This window comes from Corvus kubaryi, unplaced genomic scaffold (genome assembly GCF_017639235.1).
Source record: "Corvus kubaryi isolate FWS band 111438036 unplaced genomic scaffold, C.kubaryi_AGA036_p1.0 37395, whole genome shotgun sequence".
In the NCBI taxonomy this organism is placed as follows: domain Eukaryota; kingdom Metazoa; phylum Chordata; class Aves; order Passeriformes; family Corvidae; genus Corvus; species Corvus kubaryi.
Window position 1 is genome coordinate 7,379,894 of NW_024581134.1, and position 20,338 is coordinate 7,400,231.

The following is a 20,338-nucleotide window of genomic DNA, read 5'->3' on the forward strand; positions in this document are numbered from 1 at the left end:
GGCTGCGCTGCTCCGCGCGCGGCAGGTACCACCCGCGCCCCGGGGAGGGGGGAGCGGGGGGACAGCGGGGCACAATGGGGGCACAGCGGGGGGACAGCGGGGGGACAGCGGGGGTCCCGCTCTCCGCCGCCCAGCGGCCGCGCCTGACGGCGGTTCCCGCTGTGCCCCTGCCCAGGTGACATGCATCGAGGTGGTGGAGGCGTACGTGCAGAGGATCAAGGAGGTGAATCACCTCATCAATGCCGTGGTTAAGGACAGGTGAGCTGGGGGTAGACGGCACGGTCGAGGACACAGTGGCTCTCCGCCTGCCTCCCTTCGGGCCCCAGGCCAGGCCGCTGCGCCACGCCAGGGGCTCGGGGATCCCCGCGCTGCCACCGCAGCAGCACCGTGCTGAGCGCCCGGCGGCTGCTTGGCCGGGATGCTCCCGGCTCCGGCAAAGACCAGGCTTCCCTCACAAGCTCCTGCCGCACTTGGGGTCCGCCCGCCCTGCGGGGACCCTCTCCTCTCTGATCCAGCGCCAGAACATCGCCGGGTGCCTTGTTGCAGGTTTGAGGAGGCCCTGCAGGAAGCCCAGCAGGTCGATAAGCTGCTTTCAGAGGGCCCTGGCAATGACTACCTGGAGGAGAAGTTTCCCTTGTTGGGGGTTCCCATCACCGTTAAGGAGGCCTTTTCGCTGTACGGTGGGTTTATCTTTGTGCCTCTCCAGGTCGTGATTTGCTCCCTCTTGGCCAAGTGCTCCCCAGAGTGGTGGGTGGCTGTGGCAGGTGCTTGGAGGGAAGTAGTTTCCCTTTCCCTGCTTTGCACCAAGCTCTGCCCGGGCTTCTGCTTTTGTGTTCTATTGCAGCACACAGGTGCTGCAGAGCTTGTGGTGCCTCAGAGGAGCAGCCCTCACTGGGAACCTGCTTCCTGCAGACCAGGATCGTCTGGGGGCACTGGCCCTGATGCCTCCCTCCTGTTGACCTTGGCACCACAGGGATGCCCAACACCTCTGGCTTGGTCAACCGTCGTAACGTGATCGCCACCTCAGATGCCACAGTGGTGTCGCGGCTGAAGCAAGCGGGTGCCATCCCGCTGGGTGTCACCAACTGCAGCGAGCTCTGCATGTGGTACGAGTCCAGCAACAGGGTCTACGGGCGGACCAACAACCCTTACGACCTGCAGAGGATTGTCGGCGGCAGCTCAGGTGAACCCTGGCACCTCAGCACAGTCCTGCACAAGTGACAGGTTAAAATACAGCAAGGGAAGAGTTCCACGTCTCTGCACGCAGCTATTAATGTGTCCCTGGGCTCTTGCAGAGCTTACAGGCCTCTTTCCTGGGTACCGCTGTAGGCTATTGGGAGGTCCAGCTACTTTGCCTCTTTTGGGTGTTTCATCTGGCATTGCTTCAGTTTGCTCTGTCGTAGTTCAGCAGGAAAATCCCTTTGGCCCGCATTCTCCGGCTGTCCCCCAGCTATCACGAAAGCCAAGGTGCCCCCCATCCCTCTTGCTTTTTAGGCCCCCACCCTCACTGTGAGGTTCTCCTGCTTTGCTGGATGATTTGCACCATAAACCTGTGGGGTTTTGCCATGTTTTCTCCTGTGCAGGTGGGGAGGGCAGTGTCCTGGCAGCTGCCTGCTCAGTCATAGGTGTGGGCTCTGACATCGGCGGCAGCATCCGGATGCCTGCCTTCTTCAATGGAGTCTTTGGCCATAAACCCACGACAGGTAGGGTCGGTGTTGGGGTCTCCTCCTCCTCCCTGCCAGCAGAAATGCCATGAGGTGGAATGGGGGCTGTGGGATGAACCCATTCAGGACACCTCTGTGCTGGTCACTGGTGGGATTGCTGTAAGGAGTCAGGTAACCCCTTGCATGGGACAAGCCAGTTGAGGAAGCACAGCTGGGCTTGGCAGCTGGGAAGCTTTTGGTGATAGAATGCCAGGCACGTGGGAGACAGGAGGGGGTTTACCCAAGTATTGTATCCTCAGAATGGAATGTTTTCACAAGGTTGGGATCTGCTGGGATGTTTCTCTGGCTTTCAGTGTACTGACTGGGTGCTTTTCCTCCCTTCCCCACCCTATGCACCTTGCCATCAGCACTTGTGGGGTGTGCAATCCCTGGGGAGCCATGTCTCCCTGTACCCAAAGACCCCCAGCAGGGCTGCCCTGTCTGGAGATGATACTTGGGGTGGTACCTGACATCTCTGCTCTTAGGGGTGGTGCCCAACGATGGCCAGTTCCCAAACGCTCAAGGCGTGCGGACCAGCTACCTGTGCACAGGGCCCATGTGCCGCTACGCAGAGGACCTGGAGCCTATGTTGAGAGTCATGGCTGGTCCCGGGGTTAGCAAGTGAGTTGTTCCCACTGCTCCCAGCTGCTGAGCTGGAGTCGGCAGCTCTCACAGTGTATTAGTCCTTTGTACGAGACAGGTCTGCACCCCACCCAGTTTGCTTATTACTGATTTCCTTCCTCTGCTCCTGGCTTCAGCAGGACCTTGGCCGCTGGGACTGCCCTTCCCACCACCCATGTGCTCCAGGGAACCGGCAGCCACGAGCAGACTGATAGGTCCCCCTTCACCAGTGAGCTGTCCCACACACCCCTCCCCTCCCAGGGCTGGCCTTCCTCCTGGGTATTACAGGGCCTTTTTCCTGTTGTTGAATGAGTTTTCCATCCCACATCATGGCCAGTTCAGTTCCTTCAGTTCTTGGTCCATGCAACCAAGAGCGTGCTGTGTGCCAGTGAGGAGCAGAACGGAGATGGGGCACATGGGGCAGCCCTCTTTTTTGCCACAGCCTGCACACAGTTGCTCTCTCCATTACCACTTCATTTTTTCCCTGGCTCTTGTGTAATCCCAGCCTTGGCTGCAGCCAGGGTTTGTAATCACAAGGTGCTTCTGGAGAGATGAGAATTTTCCCGACAGAAACTTGCTGGGACTGAGGGGGCGGGTGAGCATCTGGATGCGTTATGGGCAGTAGGTGTCTGTGTGTCTTCAGGTTCTCACCTTGCCTCCCTGGGGGACAGAGCAGGGTCTCCTGAGGACACATAACGAGCTTGTGAGAACCTCTAGCAGCTGCAAAGGAGCTGGGGATGGATTTGTGACAAAGCACCATTCCTTTCCCAGACTGAAACTGAATGAAAAAGTGTCACTGGAGAAAATCAAATTCCACTGCATGGATCATGATGGCGGGTCCATTTTTGTGTCACCTGTGGACAAGGAAATCTTGCAGGCCCAAAAGAAGGTAGGAAGCAGTGGAGGATGGTACTCACTGGGGCGAACCTGAAGATAGAACTTGGGGAGGGGAAAGAGCTGCTCTGTGTGGCTCCTGCAGGGGCCAGTGGGATGAAGGACTGGGGAGGCAGCCTTGCGTCCCAGTCCTGTGCTTTCAGGGGTTAAAAAGTGGAAAGAACTTTTTCTTCTTCAAGGCTAAAGAAGAAACAAGGGGAAGATCTTGCGAGTAGGTCCCCTTACCCTCTTCTCTGTAGTTTCCATGGGCTGATGGCAGTGCATCACATCCTTGTGGAAACAAACCTGTCCTTGCACTTCCCTTCAGGTGGTGGAGCACCTTGAAAATGACCTTGGGGTCCAAGTTCAGCGTGTGGCAATCCACAAGATGAAGTATTCTTTCCAGATCTGGTCAGCCATGATGTCGTCCAAGGACAGCGAGGGGCAGGTGTGTCAGAGTGAGCTGGCAAAGGCACAACTTGGGTGGCAGCAGGGAAGAATCAGCTGTTTGGGGCCAGCTGTGGAGAGCTGTAGGCTTCCAAAACCTGCTCAGGGGCTTTCCCTGCTCCATTTGCCCTCCCAGTCCTCCTTTCTTCTCCTAAAGCTGCACAGCCCCTTCTCCTTTGCTTTCCTGTGGGATGAGGCCATGGCTGTCAGCAGAGGAGCAATGTGGTAATAGGGAGGGGGAGGTTGTTTTGGCACATTGACGTTTTCCGTGCAGGTTGGTATGTCAGCCAAGCAGGGGACATCCTGCCTTGCTCTTTGCCCCATGCTGTGTCTTCTGACTTGTAGACTGGGATTAACACCCTGTGGGATGCCAGGACAGGTAGGGGACTAGCAGCTTTCCAGCAGGAGGCCTGCCTGCGTTATTTTTCCCTGGAATTGCAGCTGCTGTGCTATGCTCTGTGCATGCAGGAAAGTGTTTCGTAATAAAATAAACTTGTGGGAGCATCATAACTTGTGCATTCCTGGTGCAGAGGCAGTGATGAAACAGCCCAGCACCACCACACTAAGGAGGGCTTATCTGGCTCCTCTGCTCCTTCTTCCTGGTCCCATGGTCATATCATAGGAGGAAATGCCTCCCTTGCATCGTGTCAGTTGGGTGTTGCTTTGGGGGACTCTCCCTTCTCCTTGCTGTCTCTGGCAGGGAAAGATACTCCTGCTGCTGCCCTGGATCAGTGTCAGAGCTGTGGGGCACTCCTGATGGGCACCTCCTGTGTAAAAGCAGGAAGGCCTCACATTGGGATAATGGGACAGCTGGAATTTCACTGTCTCTTGCCAGCCTGTGCCTCCCTGCTGCATGTTGGCTGTGCTGACGGGGCGAGCGGGTGTGTTACAGGAGGCACAAAAATTCACAGACCTGCTGGGGGACCACGGGAAGCCAGTGTGGCCGCTGTGGGAGCTGATGAAGTGGCTCGTGGGGATGTCTTCTCACACTCTCCCAGCTATCGGTAATGCTGCGAGGGGCCCTGGGAGGTGCAGAGGCAGTGGTGGGGTGGGCAAGTTGTTAAATGCAGGTATTACCCTTCCAATGCCCAGTGAAGGAACTCAGGGTTTGCCCTGAGCAGCTTCAGCCTAGTTTTGTAATGACACTCCGTGTCTTTGAGTGACATGCAAGCTCAAGAGAGCTGGGTGGATCTTTGATAAATGGTAGTGGGTATTGTGGGAGAAGAAGTGAGGATGATGGAGCTGAGGGCAGGGTTCACTCCTGCTGTGAGCCCTGCCAGAACTGCTACAGGCTCAGAGGGAACAGTCAGGGTCTGCACTGATCTTATTTCATAGCAGCAGGTACTAGAGAACCCTAATTAGCGCAGTCGTGCTGTCTGTCTAATGAGTGCTGGGGTCGTTCTGCCAGCTCTGCTCAACCCCACTGCCTGGAAGAGCTGGAAGGAAGGGGCAGGCTGAATGCCTTTCCCTTGGCAGAGCTGGGGGGATGCTGCCCACAAAGCTGTGCCAGGGGCAGTCTGCTGTGGCTACTGGCAGAGAGGGGGGTACGTGGGGGGCCTCACCAGAAGCAGGGGATGCTGTGTGTGGCTGGGTAATGTATTTTTGCCCCACACAGCTCACAGTCCTCACTCACTCTCGTCCCCATTTCTACCTTTCGCTGCAGCCCTCGGACTGACAGAGAAGCTGGTGAACCTCAACCTCAGTGGGAAGGCCAAGCTGGTGAGCATGGGGAAGAGCCTACAGGAGGAGATGGAGGCGCTGCTGGGGCCGGATGGGGTGCTCCTCTACCCCTCGCACCCCACCATCGCCCCCAAGCACCACTCCCCCATCTGCATGCCCTTCAATTTTGCCTACACAGGTGAGCAGCCCTGGCTCCTGTGGGGTTGCAGCTAGGGCTGCCGGGATGGTCTCACCCATGGCAGCAGTGTGGGCTGGCAGCTGGGGTGTTGAACCCAGAGTGTTCTCATTGCTGATGGTGGGCTGTGCAGCAAAGAAGGGGGTCTTGCTGCTCCAGAGAGTGGGGCAAGGGTTGTTGTGCTTCCTGCTGTGTGGCATCTTTTACCTTTTCCAAGTCTGACTTCTGTGTGTGATATTGGGGGCCTCCATGCCCCAGAGGTGTTACAGCTGCCACTGCAGTTTAGCAGGAACCTGAGAGCCTCCATCTCTTGGGGTACAGCCTGGGGCTCCCTGTGTGGGTCCCATGTGGTCTGGACACCTCAGTGCTAGTGTCAGTGCTGCCTGGCTTTGGAGTGATGGAGGGCTGGTGCCTGGGGCAGGAATGTCCCATATTTGGCATGCCATGGTGTGTGCCATCCTTGATGTGGGCACTGTGAGTCTCTGACCAGTGATGTCCTTTGTCTCAGCAGTGCTGCATGAAGCACCAGCTCCCAGGATCTTGGTGCTGTGTAGCAGCAGCTTGCCTGCCTGGGGTGGGAGAGCCAGGCAGCGATGGTTTCCAGTCACTGTGCTCACTCTGATCCATCCAACCTTCTCTCTTGCAGCCATCTTCAATGTCCTGGGCCTGCCGGTGACCCAGTGCCCGCTGGGGCTGGGCAGCGAGGGGCTGCCACTGGGCATCCAGCTGGTGGCAGCCGCCTACAATGACCACTTGACACTGGCAGTGGCCCAGTACCTGGAGAAGGCCTTTGGAGGATGGGTTTTACCGGGGAAGGTTTAGCCTTGGGAGGCAGGGACAGAGACAATGGCAAGTGCTGATGCTTGATCCCATCATGGCACTGCCTGCTCCCTCTGCATCCCCCTGTGCCCTCCTGGGGGTGGCTGGTGATGCCTCCAGCCCAGGAACAGCTGGGCTGTTGCCACTGGAGTTCTCATCCCTGTGGCACCCTCTCTCACAGAGAGACCTGCCTTCCCTGAACCCCCCAGGAGCCCCAGTGCTGCAGTCTGAGGATGTCCTGCCTGCATCCTGCCTGCAGTGGGCACCCACCCACCTCTTCCAGACCGTGGAGTTGGCCAGCTCTGTGACCCTTCTGCTTTCAGAATGCTGAGTGAGAGCTGGGCAGAGGATGTGCTTCCAGACTGCTGGGGCCAGCTGTGCAGCACCCCTTGGGGCTGCCTGGGCCCATGGGGGTCCTCCTTGGCCTGACCCTACCCACAGGGCTGGACTGTGCCTGCTGCACCCAGGCTTGCCAGCCTCCACAGTCCTCCCAAGTTCCTGCAGGCTTCCTCCCCACCCTGACCAAGAAGGGGGAGAGAGGGGCTGAGGGGGCTGGAGGAGCCATAGGCTGCCTCACCAGCAGCACTTTATGGGGTGGTGGGTGTCTGCAGCTGTCAGGCACAGCTGAGAGCATTTGCAGCACTGGATGAAACATTTCCTGCTTGTGTCTTCCCCTTCTCTCTGGAGGGATCATCCTGCCTGACTGGCATCCCCTGCCACCTGTCCTGCTGAGCTGCCTGGCCTCTGCCCCAGGAGCGGACATGGACAGCGATGTGAGTGGCTCGTCTGAGCAGGCAGCAAGCACAAGGTGTTCTCATTGAGGGAAGTATTAAAGAGCCTGTCCAGTCTACTGTGGCTGTGTGTCCTTTTCCTCGTGGCTGTTACCCTGCCAGCTCCCATCAGGCCCCAGCCCATCTCTACCAGGGATGTGTCAGGGCTGCCCAGCTGCTGGCCATTGGAGTGGTGCAGGGACAACTGGGGGGATGCTGGCATTGGCCCCAGGGGTGGCACTTGGCCGCTCCAGGACTCTTGTTTTGGAATGGCCAGGCTGACAGTGACTCCTGGGCTCCTGGCAGAGCTGAAGGGTGCTTATGAGCCCCACATGCTGCCGTCAGTGGCTCTGTTGGTCTTGTAATGGTTGCACAGCTCCTGGGAAGAACAAGCACAAGCCAGAGGCCTGGAGCTCTTGAGGGTGATGCAGAGCCACATGCAGGTCCCTTGTGCTCTCCCGGGCAAAATGAGGGGCCCCAGCCCTGTGTGTCCAGCCTGTAGCACTGATCTTGGCAAGGATAAAACCTGGTATTGGTTTTGCTGGGATGTCCTGACCTGTGTCTGCCCTGCCATGTGTCACCCCTGGCCTGACCCTTATGCTTCTCTGTCCCCACACCACTGATGGTCCCCGCAGGGGTAGCATAGGAAGCTGCGATGGCGTGCTGGGACAGGCTGTTCCTCAGCCTTGGTGTGCAGAGGGCACTGCTGAGCGGCTGCGCCCAGCTGGGACGCTGCTAACAAGGAAGCAGGGAAGGAAAAAAACAAACCCTGGCTCAGCAAAGGAGGTACAAACCACCCAAGTCAAATCACGTCTCCCAGCGTGGTGGCACAGATAACACGGACCTGTCCCCCATCTGGAGGAAGCCGGGCAGCTGAGCAGACCGTGGTAACGCTTCCTGTGAGCACTCGGAGCCAAACGTGGGGTTGCTGAGCTGAGGGTGTTGCGTTTAACAGAGCGTGGTGGGCAAGGTGGGTTCCTGATACCGCAGAGAGAAAATGCTGGATCAAGGTAGGGGGGAGTGCTGGTGCTTCAGGGTGGTGTGATGGGGATGCAGACAAATCCCCACAATCTCAGTTATTGCCACAATATGGGGAGGGTTGCTGGGATTTTCCTTCTGGCCATGGCAAAGGGGAACGGATGTGCTGGGGCTCAGAGGGGGGCTGGCAGGGACCAGTCTGCAGTCAACCTCGCTGCTTCAGGGAAGCATTGGCCCCCTTTTGCTGCTTTCTGCAGTGGGAACAGCCCTGTCCCTGCCTGCATAGGCAGCCGGTGCTAGGGTCTCCATCAGTTCCCCAGCTCTGTGACTCCACAAACCCCCGGAACAGTCCTGGAGACTCCTTCTCCTTCCAGGCAGAAATGCTGCTGCCTTCAAAAGGCTCTGTTGCAAGGCCAGGAGGGCTCTTGCTGGCCTCAGGGTGGGGGGAATCCCTAGACCAACTGCCTGTGCTTCGGCTCTGATGTTTCAGAGGTCTCACCTCAGCCCTCGCCCACAGTTTACAGCTGCACGTCCCTGCTTGTTGACTGTTCCTCTTTGTTTCAAGCTCTTAATGCTGCAAGGGACAGAGAAAGCATGGGGGGAATGTTTTGTACCCACGTGCTGAGGTGGTAGCACTTGTAACACTAGTGCAGAGTCAATGTGAAATGGGAAGAGAGAGTGGCAGTGGTGAGCCAGCCCCGTGGGTGTCCCGTCTGGCCAGGGGTGCTTCCGCCCCTCCGCCTCTGGAGGTGGCCCTGGGCTCCCCACCTTCACGGGGGAATGTGTCCCCACAACCAGAAGGTTGGTGTGGTGGCCTCAAAACCCTTGCACGTCTGCTCCAGGAGAGGAAGGTTACCTCCATGACCGTCAAGAGCAGGGAAAGATTCCTGGTGGCTGAATGGTGGGGCAAGGCCAAGGTAAGGAGAGACTGGCCAGGTGTCAGATGCAGGTGTCCAGCAGGATCAGCCTCTGCTGTGGTTTGCAGTCTGAGGTCTCTTCTTACAGCCCGAGAGGGTCCCTCATTGTGCCCCATTTTGCCTTGTGGGTGCCGTCACACATGGCCAGGGAGGCTGTGGGATGGCTGGGGGTGTCCTCGAAGTGGTGTCACAGGTTGTGCCAGTGTGAGTCATGCCCAGAGCTGGGCTGAGTCACCTCCCCAGTGGTGTGAGCATCAGGTGAGAAGCTTTCTCAGACCCATATCCCAGTGACAAAGGCAGCATGGCTTCTCGCCACAGGGTGCCAGAGGTGGGTGCAACAGAAGGTCACTGCAGCACGTGCACAGTGCCACAGCAGTGTGGCAGCTGTCCACTGTCCCTGCAGGTTCACTTACCACCACAGCCCTGAAGGCATCTGCCCCTCCACTGTGGACAGCTCTGTGCCATAATAGGTATGTGGACTTCATGGGGCAGTGTCACTGGCTGAAGCTTCTGAGAATAATACCCTGTTTTTAATCTCAGGTCCCAGCAGCCCGTCATGTCTGTGGGTAGCGAAACAACTCCAGCACACCCGTCCCTTTCCGTGGCCCCTGGCGCGGCAGCGTAGTGTGGGGGCAGATGGATGGGCTGTGGTAGGATGAGCCCTGCCCTGCACCTGCTGCTGTTCCTGGCCAGCTGCTCCCTGCTCCAGGGTAAGCTAGTGCTGAAGATGTCACCACATTCTGGGGGGGTGGGGCCCTGGCTGCAGGGCAGGGGGAGGCACAGGGTCACCTCTCACACCTACTGAAGGTACCTGGGAAGAGGAGGGGCCCAAGTGGTCATCAAGGTGTGATGAGAAAGTGTCTTGGGGTGACTTTATGATGTGTATCCCCTCTCACTGCTCTATGCCCAGAAATTTTAAGTTTTGTGCCTGCTTTGCTTTCTCCTAATTCTTATCTCACAGAAGGAAAATAAGTAAGTAATGGATATTTTGAACCAAACCACTACAGAAAGAAAACCCCAGGATCAGCAGCAGCTGTGTCAGGGTGTTGTCCCTCCTGTTTTGTCAGCTGTGTCTCTGCTTTGGCAGAAGCATGGACAAGGTGCTCTCAGTGTGCGAGGCACTGGGGGGATGGAGGTGCTGAGCACCTGCTTTGAAGTCAGTGTTTGCCCATGCTGGGCTGAAGCTTGGGAACCTGTGCATCAGGCCACAAGGTGACTCTGCAGGACGCTGCCCCATGCCCCTCTCCTCCCTCTCCAGGGATGCTACTGCGTCCACGGGATGTGAAGCTGGAGGCACGGAACTTCCACGTCTGGCTGCACTGGAAGCCAGACCCCAGCTCACCCAGCTATGCCACTTACGAGGTGGAGTGGAGGAACAGGTAGGTGGGGAGGAAGGGGTGAAGGGATCTGGTCTTCTTACACCCTGGCAGAGGCTGTTGGGGACCCCTGGCAGCCAGAGGACTGCTGTCTGGCAGTAAATGCCACAGAGTGACAGAGCAGTGGAGTTGGCTTGTCCCACCCCTGCACATGCAAGGTCAGCTCAGGACTGTGTCCTGGTGGGTTTTGAACAACTTCAGGACAACCTCCCTGGACAGCTTGGTCCCTTTCCTGGTCACTTGCCCAGTAACAAACTAAGGGGTTGCTTTTGGACTGAGGTTTTGGATTTGGGTTTTTTTCCATTATGCTAAATGGGATTTCCTGTATTTCAACCTGTGCCTGCCGCCTCTTGTCCTTTTGCCAGGCACCACTGAAAGGAAGGCTCTATCCTCTTTTCTCCATGTTGAAAAGACCCCCCCCCCCAGCCAAAGTCACCTTTCTCTGAGGCTCAGCTGTCGCCACTCCCTCAGTTTCCCTCATACCACAGAGCCTCAACAGCCTCAACCCCTTGGTTGGTGGGTTCTCCCTGCCATGACTGTGTGTTTTCTCATTGTGGAGAGCACAGGTCAGGGCACAGTGCCAGGTGCCATCTGTCCCCAGGAGGGAGTCAGCTTGCTGGTGATACCCCTCCTCATGCATCCTGGGATGCTGTTGGCTCATACCTGGGCTTTCCTACACTTTCCACCTGGGCAGGATGGCGGCATCTGGGCAGCCCTCCCTTTGGGCTGAGAAGGTGCTGAAAAGAAGCAATCCCTGTGCTTTCTCCCTGGGCAGAACCTCGAACTGGACAAAGGCAGATGCCTGCGGGGGGAACAGCAGAAGCTCCTGGGTGTGTGAGCTGTATTTTGACAGGATTCACGATATCTACTGGGCACGGGTGAGAGCGGTGGCCAGAGGTGAGCAGTCCGAGTGGGCCAGTTCCAGCGAGCTGCAGCTATACAGAGACAGTAAGGACCGGGAGCTGCTCCAGCTGGGCTCTTCCTGGGGGGCCAAGGGGGAGAGGGGTCCTTGGAGAGATCTGATGGGATATAGTGGGAAACCATATGAGGATACTGGAGGGAAAAGAGCCAAGAGACCTAACCAGAGGAAAGGGATGGGGCAGAGCTGCTGGAGGGGGGCTGGTGAAGAGCAAAAGGACAGAGGAGACACAGTGAGGTGAGGACCATGGATAGGAGGCCCCAGGCCAGCAAGGCACCATGAGAATTTGGGTCTCTGGGGAACGCAGCGAGATGGGGCAGGAAAGGATATGATTCTCATATCTCCGTATATGAGAATATGAGCCTTTTGAAAGGCTCACCTTCCTCCCCTGTCATGGTCTGGGAGTTTTTGCCCCAGCAAGATGAAGCTGGTGCAGGCAGGGGCAGAGCCTCTGGTGATCCACTCACCCTGACTATTGTGTTTGCCAGATGTGGGAATGTGCCTCTTCTCAGTCACAGACTGGCTGTTCTGTCCAAAAAACCTGATGGTTTCTTGGAGCTAGAAAATTTTCAGGACCCTGCCCTGACCCCCATCACAGGGGTTGTTGCAATAAACTGAATGTGTGAGCAGCTAAATGGGTTCTACGTTGGCAGTTTGCGTTCCCTTGTTCATTCCCTCTGCATCCAACTGGCATGGAAATGGGTGCACTCAGAAAGTGATTGCTGGCCTTGGCAGTGGGTTTCCAGGCCCTGGTGGACGGCTCAGGGGTGAAGGCCTCAGCAGTGGGAGCCGGTGGTGCTGCAGGTCTGTCAGTGTGAAGACGAGGCAGAAGCAGTGCTGGCTGTCATGAAGACCTGGTGGCTGCCATTCCTAGAGCTGGTTTCAGAGCACAAAGTGTCATCAGGCAAGACCCAAGGAGCTTCTGTGCTCTGGGAAGGGAATGTCAGATAGAAAAATATCATTTCTAGAGAAACAAGATGCCTGCCTTCCTTTGAAGGCCTTAATTTTCTATTTTTTTCCCCCCTCCCTACAGCAATTGTTGGCCCCCCCAAGTTGTCCTGGCTGCTACAGGATCAAATCCTCAGCGTAAACATCACCACACCACTCACTCCCTACCGGAGAAGAGCTGGTTCCTACAAGCCAGTCGACCGAGTGCTGCTGAAGCTGTGGTACTGGCTACACCTGTACGAGGGGAACCTGCTTGTCCAGCAGGTGCGTGGTAGCTGGGCAGGGCCCAGAGCTGCAGGGCTTGCACAAGCTCTCCGGGTGCAGCAAAGCCACGATCTCAGGTTGCAGTGGTGTGGGGGTGGCTTTGCCACAGCCCTGCCCACACCTGGCTGTGCATGCAGGTGTCAGGTGCTCTGTACCCTCAGTCTGGGGCTCCCACCTCAGCGAGGCAGGAGACCCCTTCCCTCCCCTGGGTAAGAAGAACTGGACTGGTTCTGTTCAGATGAAAGGTGATGCCACAGGTGTTTCAGGAGATGCTCTGGGACCTGAACACCTCCTGGGGCAAAGAACCGAGTGTTGGAGGTGCCCAGGAGGAGGGACCATGGGGCAAGTGCGATGCTGAGGCTGCACAGAGCAGTGGAGCCATGCACAAACCCCACCTCCAGCCACTGTGGCCACCTGTCGCATCTGCTTTCAGGTACCCTGCAAACGGAGCAGTGAGGAAGTGACTTGCACCTTTGGGCATCTGAAGCCCAGCACACAGTACTGTGTCCGGACGGTGGCTGCAGACATGGCAAGGGAGCGGAGCCAGGAGGCTGAGCAGTGCCTGGTGACTCCAGCAGGCCCTGCAGGTGGGAGGACTCTCACCATCTCAGCTGGCACGGTTGCATCTCAGGTCCTGCTCATAGCACAAACTTGCGTGTAGATGTGGGCCCCTCACCCCCAGCCACTGTGGTCAGGGTTGTTGCCCAGTGCTGCCCAGTGGGGACCTCTCAGGGCAATGCTTTCTCGTCATCTGCCTTGGGCTTGCCTCCTGAAACATCTCAGCCTGGCATGGATGGGAAACACTGATGGAGGGTGGGCTGGGAGGGATGTGTTTGAGTGACCCCTCAGCCTGCTGTGACCTCCCAGCAGGCTTTCCCTGGGTCCTTGCCATGCCGAGTGCCTTCTTCCTGCTGCTGCTACTGAGTGTGGCTGGGCTCTACTTCATCCAGCTGCATGTCTTGCCCAGCCCTCCGGAGACGCGCCTCCCAAAAGCACTGGTGAGTGAAGATCCTCCTCCAGCCTCTGCCTTCTGTGTAGCCATAGCCGAGCCAGGGTTCCCTGCATTTGCAGGGGCTCAGCACCTCCTTTCCTCCAACTCTCACACCAAGCCCATCTTGGTACCCAGGTGCCTTCCCTGCTGTCTGAAGCACAGTCCCCCAAGGAGAAGGTACTGGTGGAGGGCATCAGTCAGCCATCCATCACAGTGGAGGATGGGGTCTCAGGCAGCGCAGCCCTCAGTGTTCAGCAGTTTTTCACTCCTAAGCTGGCAGGGCTTTGGCCGGCTGAGGCTGACCATGTCACTGCTTGTGTCCTCACAGGCTCTCCAGAACAGCGAGCTGAGTGTGGCCATACAGGTGCCTCCCCTCGAGCTTGAGGAGAACCCACTGGCCCTGTTCCTGCAGACTGAGCTCCCCTCCCACAGGCCATCCACAGCTGGGCAGGCATCAACCACAGTCCCACAGCTCCTCTGCGGCCTTGCCCAGGATGTGAGTGGCTACTGTGGCAATGGGTTTGGCCCAGACTGCCCTGAGGGAAGGGACCCATCCTGCACCCACAGCCAGCTGGGGCACGCCTGGGATTCCCAGGTCCCATCACGGCTGGAGAAGGATGGGGAGACAGGTGATAGGGATCATGTGCCAGAACAGCCGGTGCCAGTGGGACTGACTGGAAACAGCTACATAGGTGACAGGGACAACCAGACACCTCAGATATGGCTCCCCCTGCACCTCCAGCTTTACTTTAAAGGCCAGTGCCCAGCCCTGGGAGCAGGCAGCCACCTTCCTCTGCCCGTGCCGAGCAGGAGCTGCAGCCAGGAGTACCTGCAGGAGAGTCTCGGCACGGCTGGACACTGGGTCCGGCTCAGCTCCGTGAAGATCCCGGCCAGTGCGGAGGAGGAGGGAGGGCAGATCCTCTCTGCTCCCCAGCCCCTGCTGGGCGGCGAGACTGAGCCGGAGCCAGGTGACAGCGCCGTGCAGCGAGGCTACTCGGAGCAGGCAGAACTGGGTGTCTCCAGCCCCTGCCAGCTGCTCCCCTCGCCCCTCAGCGTCCTGCGGGCGCCTGCCTTCTCTGGCTACGAGCCACGTGCCCCATCTGGCAGTGAGAAGTGGGGGCACCCTGGAGCTCCCGGGCTATGACGCCTGCCTGTCCCAACCTGCTGGTGCCGGGCTGGGGATGGGACTGGGGCAGGCAGAGGCATATTCCGGGCACGACCGCCAAGGATGAGCGCGATCCAGAGCTTTCCTCTGGGGTTTGGTGCTCTTGAGACAAAGCATAAGGAGCATGGACCAAAGCTGAACACCCAAAACTCTTCTCTATTTATCTGTCTGTATGTGTGCATGTATGGTACAGTACCTATACTAATGCAAATGTATGTAACACTCATATATACATATATATTTATAAAGCTCTTTAATGAAAGGATGTTGGGGTTTTTTACTTCTGTGGAAATGCTGATCGTGTGCTGGAGCTGGTTTTAAATATCACTAATTTATTATAGAAAACTGGCTTCTCTGTTCATTGTTTCTGTGTTAGAGACACAGCACGGCCCTTCCCTGTGCAGCAGTCAGGAAAGGCACTGGGTAAACTTGGGGTTTTCCTGGCAGAAAATTGCACCCACAATCTCTGTCTCACCATCCTGTGGGAAAAGACTGGTTTTTAGCACCATGGGGATACATTTATTATTCCTGCTGCCAGCACTGGAGTGATTTACAACTGAGAAGCTCTGCCCTGCAGTTGTCCCTTGGGATGTGTTTTGAGGCTGTGCCTGAAGCCACAGAGGCAAGGGGAAACATCCTTGTGCTGTGCCACAGGCTGGGATCAGTGGAGTCAAAATGTGGTGACAAATCCAGGCTCCTGGACCCACAAGAATTACTCTGGATCTGGGAAGAGGTGAGAAATGGGTGTCTAGCATCCAGGCAGCTGGTGGAGGGGATGGAGGTACAGTGCTGCCAGTCTTGGGGAGCCTTTGGGGCTGTGCAGAGCCATGTTCCAACCCTGTGAGTCACCCCTGACACCCCAGCCATGTTCCATCCCTGCCTTGTACTGCAGGCTGACCCCACAAAGGTCCATGAGGGAGCAGAGATCCACCTGCAGCCGGGGGAGGACCCCACACCAGATGCCCGAATGAGGCCATGACTCCATGGGAAGCTCATGGCTGGAGTGAGCTCCTGGCAGGCAGGACCTGTGGCCCCATGGAGAGAGGAGCCCAAGCTGAAACAGGTTTGCTAACAGGACTTGGGACCTTGTAGGGAGAGCGATGGAGCAGCTTTGGGGTGTGCCTGGCATCCAGCCCAGGTCAATCCCACACAGACAATGTGAGGATGTGTGGTGTATTGAAGAAATTGAGCTGAATTAACAAAAAAAAAATTGAAAAGACAGTCCCAAGAGCTGCTTGAGGAACACGTGTATTGCTCATACGCTTTTTGCTGCCTACGAAGTTGGTGTCCAGTCCCTCACAGTCTCTGATCTGCCTCAAGGTCATGGTCAAGCCCTACATGCCTGGAGCCCTGTTTGATCAATTACCTCATCCCCATAGCCCCCAGCGCCTCCAATCCCACGCCACTCTGGAAGGTCACTGCGTGGTCTGAGGCACCAGCAAGGCCCCTCTCAGCAGGAGCATCAGTCAGAGCTGCTCCACTGTTTGTGCCACAGACTCTGGGCGGGAGCCACATCCCAGGCAGGAGCTTGTCCAGGCCCAGCAGATTGTCCATCATGCTGCTCCAGCCCAGTCCTGGGTGGTTTGCCAGGACATGGGACCAGTGCAATTGCTCCCGGTCTGGGTCCCACAACTGCTGTGTTGTGGGTGCTGGGCTTGTGCCAGGGCACAGCCTGTGCTCTGATCACAGCTGGCCAGGTCTCTGCAGGTCAGAAGAGGACCAGCTCTTTCCTGAGTCTGTGGCAGGACACGGGTGATTCAGGCAGTCACTCACTGGCAGCAGGGGCTTGCCCTGGCCCAGGGGTGGCTGAACAGCTGGAATGTTCCCACTCATATGAAAGAGTTGTTCATGGGGAGTGGAAAAAGACAGAAGGCTTGTGACATTTCAAGATGGTATTTAGCAGCTGAAGTTTCCGAGTGGATGCGAGAGAGGGTTTCTGCTTTGCCTCGGAGGTGCGAGCAGCATGCAGGTTTCTGCAGAACCACAGAGAGAAAGTGCAACATTCACTGCGGGGTGAGGTCCCAGCATGTCCCAAGAGAGACCTGTCACCACCGTGTGCAGCACAGGGCCTGGGTGGAGTGTCTGTATTTGATCCCACTTTGGTCTTCACCTGGCCAGGTGTTATATGCTGAACAGGACTGGACTGCGCTGGAGGATGGACCTGCACAGGACACTGGCCCAGTCCCTCCATCACCACTGCAGCCTCAGTCACACACATACAGCCAGGTCCTCCCTCAGCATTCCACGCTTCCTCCACAGCCTGGAAAGGGCTGAGCCAGTGACTGGGCCTTAGGCATCCAGCCCACTCTACAGCACCATCATCTCAGAGGTCAGATGCCATCTCTGGTGCTGGCCTCAGGCCCATGGCACAGCGCTGTGCCCACAGGTACTGGTGCAGGGGCTGGTGAAAGCTCTGACTCACCACGATCAATTGGCTGTTCCTGCCTTCTTTCCGTGGTGTTTTCATATTCTGCTGGTGCCAGATCAAAGCAACAAGAGAGATGCAGCTGCAAACAGCTCTTTATTAGAAACAGCAGGTTTAGGACTGTGCAAGAGCATATTTCTTATTACTAATTCTCAGAGATCAGAGCTGCCAGCCTATGAAAGTGGTGCACAGTGGAAAATTGCTCTTTGGGGGCCAATGGGGCTTTCACAGTCACTGAGTGAGAACCATTGTGCCTGACAACCGTGAGAGATGTGGTGGCTCCTGAAATGATGGGGAAAAATTAAGCTCTAATATTTTGCAGGCTGCCAGTACCCAGGAGCATTCCCATTTGCCTTTAAAAGCCATGGGAGGCAGAGTTGCAAAGAGCAGGGTCTGCTCTGCTCCTGTGCCCACCCTGCCACCTCTCTGGGACAGCCCAGAGCCACCCCAAATCCTCACAGCCACCTCAAGCGTTGTCCAGCACATCTGTGTATGTGGCAAAGACCTGGGACCTCACTGAGGCCCTGTCACTCAGCCTCCCTGTGCAAGTTGCCTTTGTGATGGCTCTGTAGCTCCAGGTGGGTCCCTGAAGCAGCACAGGGCAGCAGCATTGGAGCTGTCCTGCTGGACCCCATCCTTCAGCCCAAAAAGGCTTCGTGGTTTGACAGGTCTGAGTTGCAACGTCCAAGCCACTGGCTCCTGCTGCACCTTTCTCTCAGTGGTCTTAGCTGCTTGGTTTGGTCAGGAAGCCCACTAGGATGTGGGTGGGGACTGTGAGAGCCCCAAAAGCCAGAGCCTGAGTGTGGTGTGATTGGAGGATGTGCATGAAGAGGGCTGCAGGGCTGACAGGCTGCAGAGAGGTGAACTTGCTAGCTCAGACCAGTGTGGTTTCTCTCCAAGCAGGAGCTTCCCTGCAATTCCTACATGAAGTCCTACTTCATGGGCTGGTCTGGCAGTGCCCTCACCTGGGGATGTGTGGCAAGTGTCTGCACTCAGGATGTGCCATGGGCACCCTGAGGGAGTCATACACCACCTAGCTCGGTCACCAGGTCCCCTTACTCTGCAGGACAACCTCCCCTGTGTTGGATGGAGCTACCTCACCGCTCACCACTGCTATTCCCGGGGTCTGTGACACGTGGCCAGCTCTTGTGCTTCCCATCCTTCAGGTGCATGTCAGGGGATTTCTGGTCCTGGAGCCTATGGGAACAGCAGCTCAGGTCAATACTGTCCCACTTCCTGGCACTGCTCCAGTAGCTCTCTGCCCCTAGGATCATTCATGCTCCTGCTGACAGACAGGACCAGCAAGCTGCCCTGAGTTGTGTGCATGTTGGCTCACAATGCACTTGGAGTTTGAGGGGGTTCTGTGCTTCCTCCTCATGGCACCACAGCAAATGTGATGAGCCTGTCTCCAGGATTTTTCATTCTATGACATGAAACCTGGCAGAATTCTGGTTTTTTCCATCCTCTATTTTCCAGATGATGGAAAACAGGCTAGATACAGATTTTTGTTAGGAGAAAAGTCCCAGCTGAGTGGCGTGCCCACTTGAAATGGATGATAGCCTCATCTCAGCTGTTTCCCAATTTGTATCCATGCCTGACAGATGGAGACTGGCAAAGAGAGGTAATCAATGATCTCTGGATAATGCACCTTCAACCACTCCATGAGAAATGAGAGCCTCTGTTTTGTAATCAGTAGGGTCACAGTCAGCCTCATGATTAAAAAATAGATGCTTGGGCTGCTCAGCATCCTGTCCCATCTTCCTCAAGAAAGTCCCAGTGTGATGTCCCACCCCACAAGATGAGAGGACACAAGAGATTGAGAAACATGGATCTCATGCCAAGACTTCAGAGGGACTTTCCATGTGGCACCTATGAAGTAAGCACTGTTCAACCCGTCTGAGCCCCAGCCTCAGTGCAGGTACGAAAAGGCACAGAACAAGTTGTTCTGTCTCCTCTCCTCCATGAATAACACCTCAGGATTTTAAGCTCCCGAGAGCTTAAAATCTTATTGTGCCTGTCAGTCACTTCCCTGCTGCCCTCAGGAAATGTGGTGCTCGGTGGGGTTGGACATGATCTGCAGTCACAGCAAGAAGGGCCTGGCTGAGGTCACCAGAGGGACCAATTCCAGCTGTATTTCTCTAAATTAAAGCCTTCCAGAGGAAGAGAAGTAATTAGAAGCAATTCCAATTGGCTGATAGCACAGTAATTTGAAACTGAAGTCAGGGAAAAAGAACAGGATCTCAAATGGGAACTGGAAAAACCTCGACACAGGAGAGCTGGGCCAGGTCCCAGCTGACACAGCAAGTGGCTGGGGGCTCTCTCTCTCTGCAGAGACACTTTGGGACACTGGTGGACAGGTCTCCATCACTGTCTGCCTTTTTTCCAGAGAGAGGATGGGTATTTACCTCTCAGCCAAAACTCCCACAGATGCCAGCTCTGAATTCCGCCACTCTCCTGTTTCTGTGAAGCCCAGCCTGATCTCTCCAGTCTGCAGGGACTTGCTGGCCTGGATGCTCCCAGGAATGTCCCCTGGATGACCTGAGCCAAAGAATCTAGGATTACATCAGCCACCTGGAGCTCACAGACGCCTCCTCCAGAAGGGGGAATTGCAGGCCAGCTCCTGGGATGAAGGGGAGAGGCTTCTCCAAATGCCAGCAAGGTCAAATACTGCTCCAGCAGGGAAGCTCTTGGCAGCAGAGGTTAAGCCTTGTCACTGGCTGAGTCCTGTCTCCAGGGACTGCAGCATGCACTGAGAATCAACTTGGGATGCCTAGAGGCCCAAAGGTTTTGCCACTGCCTTCGTGCTGCCATGAGATGTGAAAGGAACAGAAGACATATGGTAGCCCTCAGGGAGGAAGATCATGCAAAACGAAGCATGGATCCACCTGTCTTGTCCAAACTTTGGCTTCATGTTCTCTTCTGATCAACCTCCAAACCCTGCCAGAGCCAGGGTTAACCTGCCCAGCCTTCAACAGCACTTCCCCCGACACGACATAGCCACAGTGAACAGCAGAGCTTCTGAAAAGCCAGACCTTGTGCTGGTCAACAAGGAGAATTGCCAAGTCCTGCCTCCAGGGAGGAAAAGCCTTAGGCACTAGGACACACTGGGCTGACTATGAGCCAGTGATCCAGGCCAGCAGAGACTGGGGCTACAGCTTCACTTCTGCTAAATCTCAGAGGAGTTTCCACTGCAGGAAAGCCCTCTCCACTCCATGGCACCCTCTCTATGCCAGCAGCTTTGGCGCCTGGCTTACAGCACACCAGAAA

General features: G+C 56.5%; 2 protein-coding genes across 11 annotated transcripts in view; both read left to right on the forward strand.

Annotated features, from left to right (window-relative positions):
- Positions 1-7,168, forward strand: part of FAAH2 (fatty acid amide hydrolase 2) — a gene marked incomplete at its 5' end in the record, with an annotated part of 8,157 nt that extends 989 nt beyond the window's left edge. The window contains 11 exons of the mRNA XM_042039867.1: positions 176-258; positions 547-680; positions 974-1,183; positions 1,584-1,703; positions 2,189-2,324; positions 3,096-3,213; positions 3,526-3,645; positions 3,919-4,023; positions 4,537-4,648; positions 5,308-5,502; positions 6,146-7,168. Of these exons, the coding sequence (XP_041895801.1) occupies positions 176-258; positions 547-680; positions 974-1,183; positions 1,584-1,703; positions 2,189-2,324; positions 3,096-3,213; positions 3,526-3,645; positions 3,919-4,023; positions 4,537-4,648; positions 5,308-5,502; positions 6,146-6,321 (1,509 nt within the window). The remainder of the gene's footprint in view (positions 1-175; positions 259-546; positions 681-973; positions 1,184-1,583; positions 1,704-2,188; positions 2,325-3,095; positions 3,214-3,525; positions 3,646-3,918; positions 4,024-4,536; positions 4,649-5,307; positions 5,503-6,145) is intronic.
- Positions 7,169-7,261: 93 nt separating this feature from the next.
- LOC121670294 (interferon lambda receptor 1-like) lies at positions 7,262-14,911 on the forward strand. Of its 10 annotated transcripts, none has more exons than XM_042040281.1 (9): positions 7,262-8,058; positions 9,387-9,453; positions 9,524-9,693; positions 10,242-10,362; positions 11,135-11,307; positions 12,312-12,490; positions 12,924-13,077; positions 13,358-13,488; positions 13,810-14,911. In XM_042040281.1, exons 3-9 carry the CDS (start codon positions 9,624-9,626, stop codon positions 14,623-14,625), a joined length of 1,644 nt encoding a protein of 547 aa, XP_041896215.1. In that variant the 5' UTR covers positions 7,262-8,058; positions 9,387-9,453; positions 9,524-9,623; the 3' UTR covers positions 14,626-14,911. The 10 variants fall into 10 exon arrangements, with proteins under 10 accessions (XP_041896215.1, XP_041896217.1, XP_041896218.1 ...); XM_042040283.1 differs by having other exon boundaries at positions 9,534-9,693; XM_042040284.1 differs by having other exon boundaries at positions 7,262-7,987.
- The last annotated feature ends 5,427 nt before the right edge of the window (positions 14,912-20,338 follow it).

Coding starts and splice junctions, on each gene's coding strand:
- LOC121670294 (XM_042040282.1), top strand. CDS start 9,624: ATGGGCTGTGGTAGGATGAGCCCTGCCCTGCACCTGCTGCTGTTCCTG. Junction 10,363..11,134: donor GAGGTGGAGTGGAGGAACAG/GTAGGTGGGGAG, acceptor CTCCCTGGGCAG/AACCTCGAACTGGACAAAGG. Junction 13,078..13,357: donor GACTCCAGCAGGCCCTGCAG/GTGGGAGGACTC, acceptor GTGACCTCCCAG/CAGGCTTTCCCTGGGTCCTT.